The following is a 10,071-nucleotide window of genomic DNA, read 5'->3' on the forward strand; positions in this document are numbered from 1 at the left end:
CATTGTGGAGATGATGTAAAGTGCATGATATGATTGCATATTAAATGCAGTGGCACACATGTTGTGGATGTGAATGTGGTGAAATATAAACATTCATACTAAGCTCAGATCATTCTCACATTCTCTGCCACAATGACGATGGAGGCCCTGCTGCTTCTGTTCCTCCTCACACACGCTGCAGGTAGGAACACACTCAATTCGGCTGTTTCTCTGACTGCATTTTGTGTAGATATTGTATTATTATTATGATTTTCATCAACTTTGCGTAGGACTAGCAGTGTAAAGGTTTAATGGTCTCATGTCTCATTTATCAGCTGAACAGGAGCATCCTAAATAATATGTCAAGAATTTGATATTTTATCTAATGACCAAGAGGCTCTACTTTGGTTATTGTGTCACTGGATGATTCATTAGTAAATATATTCTGTGCAATGGTGTGTGCAGCGCGATAGACCACAGACGTATTTCTTTGAAAGTATTTGAGCAGTCTGGGCTGTTTCCATCAGTTGTTTCAAATGGCATAATGCCAGTGATTCATTCATGATTTATCCCTTCTTTTAAGTCAGTTCTGTTCATTGAATTGGACAGCAGGGTTCACGAAATGATCAGTGAATGAACAGTTGAAGCAGTTTAGGACACGCAGCACAGGATCTACAAATAATCAATTAAAGCAGTAGTGTAACATGGATGAAAGAATGCTTCTGTAAATGATCTCATATGAGCTGATGCGTTCAGTGAAAATAGGTGTTGTCCATATGTGGTTATTTTGTTGAGATGCATGCATGTTCAGCAGACTGAAGTATTTTCCACAGGTTCTGGTGCATGTAAGGTTTATAGATTTTGAGATATTTGCCTTTTGTCCATATGCACACTTTTAGAATGAAGGATTTTACATGAAGCTGTGGTCAGATCAGGGTTGAGATTAAATTCTGCGGGTCCATATGATAATGAATTCATTTCCAAATGAAATGTTTATAGATGCTTATGTTGTGTGTAAATTCTTTCTTCATGATTAATTTCTCTTTAAAGTATAAACAATGTCTCTGCGGTCAAAAAGATTTCTCAGTTTGATTTTTTTTTCTCCATTAATTTCAGTTCAATTCAGTTGGTTTATTATGAATAACCCCTTGAAATGGACCATCTCGCTTTCATAGAGTCCCAACATACAGTGTGAGACGATCACAACGAAATATCAACAAACAACAACATAAATGCAAATATCAATACATAAAAGATACACAACACACGTTAGCAAAAATACAGCACCAATTTGACAAAATGGTCAATAAATACCCAACAAAACACAATAATCAGTGAATAGAACTGTATATAAAGATCAAATAGAAACACATAAACTATAATGATTCAATGGATCTAATACTGTATCTGCAAGTTAATTAAGTTGTAAACTGGGTAATTTACAGAGAAAGACACAAATATTGTTTTAGTAACTAAAAGAAATGCATTTAAATATAAATTGAAGCTGATGAATATGTCTTCTTATTTGCAAAGATAGCAGTTATAATGCATCATATATTATAAAGTGATGAGTCAAATTCTACTATAAACTGTATTCATTGGAGCAAAATCATATTTTGGAGCATAAACAACATCAAAATAATTTTAAGCCAGAAATTTTCTAGTGAAGCTAGTTTCTTATATTATTAAAATAATATTATTATTTTATAATTATTATAATATTATTAAAGTTAACTTTACGCAAACATGCTTAATATGTGGTTTAAATGTAAGTTCAGAATCAAGTCATACACCAATGTATTTAATACTGTCAGCTTTCTGCAAAGGACCATCTTTACATCATACAGCACACAAACCAGCTTTGGATTAAAGTTTCTGCCATAAACCAAAACTCATAATATAGGACTGGTTTATTATCCATAAGCCAATCTTGCAAAATTCTAAAATCAAAATCAATTTTTATTTACATAAATAAAAAAAAGAAGTAGTCCCAATATTGATCCTTGGGGCACACCTTTGTTTGAAAAAGAAAAATACATATTTGTTCCCATTTAAGACAACACTTTCTTTTGTGCAAGTATGTTTTTTTTTCTTCCACAGGAATTCAAGAAATCCAAACAGTCAGTAAAATATCTGTACAAAAACAACAAACGATCACAATCCCATGTTTATATGATCAAAAATATGTCAACTACCCAAAATGCATGAGTCATGGAAAATTTTGGATGTTCAGTGGTTGCGTGACACACAGCAGGATGTCTGTTGAGGATGATCCAGCAGTAAAAGTGTTTACGGCGACACTGAGAGAAGCTGAAGTGAAGGACTCCGGCACGTACTGGTGTGCTGTGACCATGTCTGGATATGATCCTCACACATATCTGTATCTGCAGGTTACTGAAGGTATCACTGTTTCTGTGCAGCATCATAAACCAAACCGTATATTCTAGAAGGTGTAAATGACTCTGATCTCTTCTCTTCCATGTGTAGCAGAACCAGGACTCCGTGTCTCCAGTCAGACTGTGTCAGGTTATGAGGGAGGTAACGTCACGATCCTCTGTCACGGCGCTTCACACTGGTGTACGATCAGGGGATCTTGTGCGGGGAGAGATGGAGGATCTCTAGAGAGGACTGTGGTGCGTGATGATGATGGTTCTGTTCTGAGAGTGACTCTGTATCAGCTGCAGAAGGAGGACGGTGGATGGTATTACTGCTCTAATAAGGATTCACAGATGCCTGTTCATCTTACGGTGATGGAGGCCCTAGAAATTACACAGTTTACAGCCCTAGATACTACACAGTTTACAACTAACCCCTCTTATTGCAGCACTCCACCCAGTGCAGACAGGTAAGAGATCGTGCTGGTTTAATCACAGCACTCGTTAGCGGCAGACTGACCTCATCTGATCAAGCTTTCATTCGTTCTCAGTGCAAGCCTTGACTTCAGGCAGTTCCTGTGGCTGCTGCTGCTGGGAGCGATGCTGCTGATTACAGTCTGTGCAGCTGTGATGCTGATCAGAGCGAGGAACACGAGAAGTGAGGGATTTACTCAGACGATTAGTGAGACAAAGTTATTAAATTTGAGGTAATTAAAGTGTAGGTACAGTATTACATGAGTGTGTGTGTCCGCAGAACAAAGAGCTGAAAGCTCAAATCTTCATGATCACATGAACACACAACAACTGACCAAAGTAGGTGAAACACAGAGTTCACATTCACATTACTGTCAGCCTTTGAACACAATCCATCATAGTATTAATATTATTTTCATAGGATACTGGAAAAAGCAGTGAGGTTCTGTGTGAAAATCTCTATGAAACCATGACCGGAAATAAACCAAACACTCAGGTACTTTTAATCACATGTGTAGCATTCATAAACTTGCACTATAAACTCTTGTTGTTTTTATTAATGTATTTGTATGCTCTTTTTTTAAATAGGGAAATGGAAAACACAGCAAGGTTGAATGTCAAGATCTCTATGAAACCATGACTAGAACTAAACAAAATACTCAGGTTATTTTTATCACATTTGCAGCTTTCACACACCTGCACTATAAACTGTTGTTGTATTTATTCATTTATTAATATATTTATATTTATAGGGAAATTATAAAAACAAGGAGGTTGAATGTGAAGATCTCTATGAAACCATGACCAGAAATAAACCAAAACACTCAGGTACTTTTATCAGCTTTCAAACACCTGCTCTATAAACTGTTGTCATTATTATTAATAGTATTCATGTACTCATTTTATTTTTTAGGGAAATTGGAAAAACGATGAGGTTGCATGGGAAGGTCTCTATGACATTTTAAATGTAATTAAGCAAAACACTTGGTACTTTGAGTTAATCATTAATTAATCTCTCTCACAATGCATTATCATGTGTCTAATTAATCTATTGTCAGAAACGTGAAAACAATGGACAGTTAGACAGGCTTCGGGATTCTATGATGTTTGTTTTCTCCTTTATGTTAATGAGAGTGATACAGGGTATATATATTTTTTATTAATCAGATGTGTGTAACTCAAGAAAATGAATAGTGTTACTTTTATTCAGTCTTTCAAGTCTTTGTTTGAAGTAATATGATATGATATATATATATATATATATATATATATATATATATATATATATATATATATATATATATATGTATATATATATATATATATATATATATATATATATATATTGGTTGATGCAGTGTTTGGTTGATATATATATATATATATATATATATATATATATATGTATATATATATATATATATATATATATATTCACTCTAAAGACCTTTTTGTGGAAGGAGAGATCATATACAGTAGATGTGAGAGTTTCTTCATGGATCCATCGATGTTAATAAAAAGCTTAATTTTTAAAGAGTGTAGTGTTGCTAGAGCAATGCTGTATAGTTTAAACTTTGGGAAAGCACATTAAAAAATAACTATTACTTTTTTTTGTAATATATAAGTATATGAGTATATATATGAATGTTTACTGTCATACCTGTTTTTCTTTCTATCGAATACAAATAGAGAACTTGAACACCCAGAATAAAAATAAAATATATTTTGTTCAATATACATAAATATACCCATAGCATGCATTCAGACCTGAGTAAACAGTGTCAGACGTTATGTTTCTAGCTGAAGCGTTTCTTTGACATGTGACCCAGTGTCTCTGGCCTGTTCATTCTCTGTCTCAGTCTCTGCTCGAGCGCTCGAGTCGCCCGCTGTCTGTGGGTGTACACATACTGCTGAGCTCTTGCTTTTTTTATGATGACTGGAAAGACTTTGTGGAGGAGAAGCCATCGGTCGGTTTGTCTCTGTCACTGTTAATGCTGTTCTGGTTGTTTCGGGGGAAATCTGTCACACTGGTTTCACCTGACTTGAAAAACAGTTATAAATAAATGATCAGTTTTGTCACACCATCCACAAATACTTGTGCAAAAGTGTGGCAGTGTGTGTGGGAGGGTGAGTCAGGCCGGAGCGGCAGGAAAACAGAACTAGAGAAGAGAAAAGAGCAGATTTCACATGTGTTCCACCAAACATCTTCACAAGGACACAGCCATGGATCTCAACTTTCTTCTCTTCATCTTCAGGTTCATCAGACTCTCGGGTGAGACTAACTACACCAGCTTCACTATCCTGTCAAATATGAAGAACTTTCTTATATTAGTAATCTTAAGATTTTCATGTTTATGTAATGATGCAAGATTACTCAATGTATGAAGTCAAGAATGTTATGATATTAGCATAAAGAGTAAACAGAAGGGTCCAAAATATGAGCCTATATTGGAAACCTGGGATAAAAAAAAAATACATAAATAACATCTATTTAAGATTGACTGTTAAGATTGACTCTTTTTGGTCAAATTGTTATTTTAATATATGTGTAAATTAATCCCGCCCCTGAGGCTGTTTGACTGATATGTCAAACAGCCAGTCACAGTTCATTTTGTTCAGCATCATGTTTCGAGGTGTGGAAATGTCGCCACAATAACAGACCGGTGTGTAAAACACTCAGATGCATTTTAAATATTCTATCCCGCAAACTTTAAATATGTCACATACTTTTGAATATCCAGTGTTTGGTTGATGCTGATTAGCACTCATCATCACAGTTGTAAACACTAGGCTTTATTCTGTCATGAAGGGGATTGGCTGAGACTAGAACCAAACACAGGAAATCCAAATATGGTCACAAGAGGGAGGGAACACAAGGGAGAGTCTGACAGTACAGTGTTATGGTACACAGGGACAGGAGACTGTAATAACAGGAGAACACGGTTTATTGAGGCACAAGCAGAAGAGCAGGTAGTGAATGTGAGGAGGTAGTGCTGGAGGCTGGTGAGTTGAAGGGATCCGGAGGTTGAGAACACAAGACGCTGGAGGTAGAGGACACACACACACGCACACGATGGAGGCAGGAAGTTACTGGAGATCGCTGGAGAGAGGTAAGCAGAGTAATGGTTATTCCTTAGAGTAAGCAGGTAGGTATTGACCTTGTTCCGAATGAGACCGGACGGTGACTGAGTGTGTGTGCGTGGTATTTATGGGAGTGGCTTGATTGCAGGTGGATGAGGAGCAGGTAGGAGTGATTAGTATTCCGGTGAGGATGTGCACTGTGATAGGTTGGTGTTGGAGCCCGGCATGTCTCTTAAGGGACCCCCCTCCCCACGGCCTGCTCCTGAGGGCCTTCCCTGTGGAGCAGGTCTATAAGGGTGGTTGGAGTGGAAGGTGTCTAGCAGGTTCTGATCCAAGATGTCGTTGCGTGGGACCCATGAGCATTCCTCTGGACCGTATCCTTCCCAGTCCACTAGATTCTCAAGTTGTCCACCATGACGCCGGGAGTCCAGGATGTTGTGAACCTGGTAGGCAGCTCCATCGTCTTGGGGGGTTTTCGGCTATGCCAGGCTCTGTGGGGTGGGCGACAGAAGGATGGTGAGGTCTGAAGGTGACTGGGTTGATGTGTTCGATGATGGTGAATGGGCAAATGAATCTGGGACTCAACTTGCGGCATGGTAGGCACAGGCGGATGTCACGGGTTGACAGCCAGACCTTCTGTCCAGGTTGGTATGCTGGGGCGTCAGAGCGGTGAAGGTCGGCTGTCATCCTGCGTCTACGTAGGGCCCGTTGTAGCTGGTGGTGGGCCGCATCCTAGACCCTCTCGCTCTTTCGGGACCAGTAGTCGACTGATGAGATGTCTGAGGGCTCTCCAGACTATGGGAAGAGTGGTGGCTGGTAGCCGAGCACGCACTGGAATGGGGTGAGTCCGGTGGAAGGTTGATGTAGGGAGTTCTGTGCGTAATCCGCCCACCCTAGGAACTGGTTCCAAGAGTCCTGTTGGTCATGGCAGAAGGTACGCAGGAAGCGGCTGATCTCCTGTATCTTCCTTTCCATCTACCCATTGGACCGGGGATGGTATCCAGAGGACAGGCTGATGGCCACACCTAGGAGTGAATGGAAAGCTCCCAAACCCGGGAGATGAACTGGGGGCCTCTGTCTGAGATGATGTCCTCGGGAATGCCAAGTAACGTAAGACATGGTTAAACATCAGTTCGGCGGTTTGCAGTTTTGCAGTTGCAGTTTGCAGTTCGGCTGTGGGCAGACCTTTCAGCGGGAGAAGACGAAAGGATTTAGAAAACTGGTAAACAACAACGAGGATGCATGTGTTATTATCAAAGGGAGGTAGGTCAGTTATGAAATCCACCCCTAGGTGTGACCAAGGGGCAGATCAGAACGGGCAGAGGGAGGAGCTTGCTGAATGGTAGGTCGAGATGGCGCATTCCTTACATCCTTGCATGTACTTTCTGATGTCCGATGCCATATTGGGCCTCCAGAAGCATTCCCTCAGCAGTGAGAGGGTTTCATTGACCACCGGGTGGCCAGTGCCAAGTGATGTTTGAGCTGAGTGGATGAGTGGAGTGCGCCGTGTCCTGGTGATATACTGCAAGCCCAGTTGACAACCAGGGGGAGTGTTGGTGGAGGAATTGGAGGAGGGCAGAGTTTCAGTTGACCAGGTGATGGGACTGATGATTACTTTTTCTGGAAGTATGGTTTCGGGGTCTTCCAGGTTTTCCCCAGGGGTGTAACACCATGACAGGGTGTCGGCTTTGACGTTCTTGACCCCTGGTCGGTATGAGGTGGAGAAATTGAAACGAGTGAAGAATAGAGCCCAGCGGGCCTGTCTAGGGTTTAACCTCTTGGCCAAGTGTAGGTTTTCCAGGTTTTTATGATCCGTTAGAACCAGGAAAGGTTGTTTGGCTACCTGCTTTGAGGTATAGTTGTGAAACCCTCAGGCATTGCAGGACCTCCGCAATGTGGCGACAATGTTCTGCTAGGCCCCAGGAGTAGATGAGGGTATCATCAATGTAGATGAGGACAAACATGTGAAGGAACTCACGGAGCACCTCATGGATGAAATCCTGGAATACGGAGGGGGCGTTGATTAGACCATATAGCATGACGAGGTATTCATAGTGGCCATTAGGGGTGATAAATGCTGTCTTCCACTCTTCACCCTTACTTATCCAGATGAGGTTGTTTGTGTTGCGGAGGTCCAACTTGGTGAAGACAGTGGCACCAGGGAGATGTTCCAGGGCAGCAGGGAAAAGAGGAAGGGGATAGCGGAACTTCACAGTGATATTGTTCAGTGAGCGGTAATCTATGCAGGGCCGCAAGCCTCCGTCCTTTTTCTCCACGAAGAAAAAGCTGAAAGCAGCAGGGGAAGTAGATGGATGGATGTAACCTTGCCCCAGCACCTCCTTGATGTAATCCTCCATGGCCTTCTCTTCCGGGATGGAAAGGGGGTAGATCCTTCCTTTGGGCACTGGCTCACCTGGAAGCAGTTTGATGGCACAGTCCCATGGCCAGTGAGGAGGCAGCTTGGAGGCACGTTTGGTGCAGAAGACATCACTGAAGGGGGCGTAACATGGTGGTATGTTGACAGATTGTTTTTCTACAGGGCTCTCGATGGAGGTGGAGTAGAGATTCTGGAAGAGGGTTGGATGGAACAGGGAATTCAGAGAGAAAGCTCTGCAAACAGGATTCGCTCCACTTCAGGACTTCGCCGGTTTTCCATGAGATAACAGGGCTATGCTGCTCCAACCACGGGCGCCCTAAGATTAAGTCAGCGGTGGATTCCTCCAGAACCAGCAGATGGATCTCCTCCCTGTGAAGTAGTCCAGTCTGGAAGGTAAGCGGACTGACACTGCGACGAATACATCTTCTACTCAGTGGTTTACCGATTATTGAATGGACCTGGTAGGCTGACGGCGTTGCCGTAGTAGTGAGGTTGAGCTGGCGGCAGAGGTTGCCGGAGATGAAGTTGTCGGCTGAACCAGAATCAAGGAGGGCAGAAACTGGAAGAGACATTTCAGCGGCAGTAAGTGTCACTGTAGTGGTGAGTGGTTTATTTGATACTTCGAAGGAAGAATGGCACTCACCATGGGACGAGGAGGACGAACGGGGCATATGGACATGACATGCCCCGAAGATGCACACTAGAGGCAGAGATTCTGGACCAGCCGTCTTTGCCATTCAGCAACAGATAGTCTGTTAGAGTTGATGAGCAAGGGTTCGCTGGCTAGTTCTAGGGAGCTGACGATCTCTTGACGGCAGAGGGGTAAGTTGGTATGTGACTGGCCCTGGTGCTCTTCGAGGCATGACTGCATACGAGTGGCAAAATAGATGGATAGTTGGGTGAAACATTCAGTATTCATTTACAGACATTTTCCTTGTTTCAAATTATAAAGTTTCTCACCAATGGATGAATCCCATGCGGGTCTGCCAAAAACTTCTCGGAAATGATCGACGAAGCTAGAATAAGACTGGATGCCAGAGTTATTTTGTTTCCAAATGGAATCTGCCCACTGAAGCGCTTTACCTTGAAGTTGAGAAATCAGGAAAGCCACTTTTGATCGATCGGTGGGGTATAAAGAGTCCATGAGGTCTTGGAATGGGTCCGTGAGGCTCATGCTTGTGCAGATCGGTCTTGGTCCGGTCTTCTGTTATGGTACATAGGGACAGGAGACTGTAATAACAGGAGAACATGGTTTATTGAGGCACAAGCAGAAGAGCAGGTAGTGAATGTGAGGAGGTAGTGCTGGAGGCTGGTGAGTTGAAGGGATCCGGAGGTTGAGAACACAAGACGCTGGAGGTAGAGGACACACACACACATGCACACGGTGGAGACAGGAAGTCGCTGGAGAGAGGTAATCAGAGTAATGGTTAGTCCTTAGAGTAAGCAGGTAGGTATTGACCTAGTTGCGAAAGAGACCAGATGGTGACTGAGTGCGTTTGTGTGGTATTTGTGGGAGTGGCATGATTACAGGTGGATGAGGTGCAGGTGGGAGTAATTAGTTTTCTGGTGAAGTTGTGCATTGTGACTGGTTGATGTTGGAGCCTGGCGTGTCTGTTACAATCAGAGTAAAAGTATACATTTGAATTAGGAAATGTAGTGGAGCAGAAGTAAAAGTTGTCTCCAAATATAAAAACCAGAGTAACGTACAGATACTCCCAAGAAATACTTAAGTACAGTAATGAAGTATTATTAATTCATTACATGACACCACTGCATCCAGGAGTC

At 41.9% G+C, this 10,071-nt stretch overlaps 2 protein-coding genes across 3 annotated transcripts in view; both read left to right on the forward strand.

The window, feature by feature from the left end:
- Positions 1-36: 36 nt before the first annotated feature.
- LOC113076192 (uncharacterized) lies at positions 37-3,988 on the forward strand. Of its 2 annotated transcripts, none has more exons than XM_026248854.1 (9): positions 37-181; positions 2,080-2,379; positions 2,467-2,824; positions 2,906-3,012; positions 3,109-3,167; positions 3,250-3,324; positions 3,417-3,491; positions 3,581-3,656; positions 3,742-3,988. In XM_026248854.1, exons 1-9 carry the CDS (start codon positions 133-135, stop codon positions 3,759-3,761), a joined length of 1,119 nt encoding a protein of 372 aa, XP_026104639.1. In that variant the 5' UTR covers positions 37-132; the 3' UTR covers positions 3,762-3,988. The 2 variants fall into 2 exon arrangements, with proteins under 2 accessions (XP_026104639.1, XP_026104640.1); XM_026248855.1 differs by having other exon boundaries at positions 2,924-3,012.
- A 473-nt stretch (positions 3,989-4,461) lies between these two features.
- The window catches only part of LOC113076183 (uncharacterized), a 9,124-nt gene continuing 3,514 nt past the window's right edge, over positions 4,462-10,071 (forward strand). Inside the window, exon 1 of the mRNA XM_026248843.1 lies at positions 4,462-5,100. Within this exon, the coding sequence (XP_026104628.1) occupies positions 5,016-5,100 (85 nt within the window). The 5' untranslated portion in view covers positions 4,462-5,015. The remainder of the gene's footprint in view (positions 5,101-10,071) is intronic.

This window comes from Carassius auratus, unplaced genomic scaffold (genome assembly GCF_003368295.1).
Source record: "Carassius auratus strain Wakin unplaced genomic scaffold, ASM336829v1 scaf_tig00019252, whole genome shotgun sequence".
Classification (NCBI taxonomy): domain Eukaryota; kingdom Metazoa; phylum Chordata; class Actinopteri; order Cypriniformes; family Cyprinidae; genus Carassius; species Carassius auratus.

What these genes read in the sequence shown, in the direction of transcription:
- LOC113076192 (XM_026248854.1), top strand. Translation starts at nt 133, where the DNA reads ATGACGATGGAGGCCCTGCTGCTTCTGTTCCTCCTCACACACGCTGCA. An exon ending in ACACACAACAACTGACCAAA is followed by an intron (nt 3,168 to 3,249) that starts GTAGGTGAAACA and finishes TTATTTTCATAG; the next exon opens with GATACTGGAAAAAGCAGTGA. An exon ending in GAAATAAACCAAACACTCAG is followed by an intron (nt 3,325 to 3,416) that starts GTACTTTTAATC and finishes TTTTTTAAATAG; the next exon opens with GGAAATGGAAAACACAGCAA.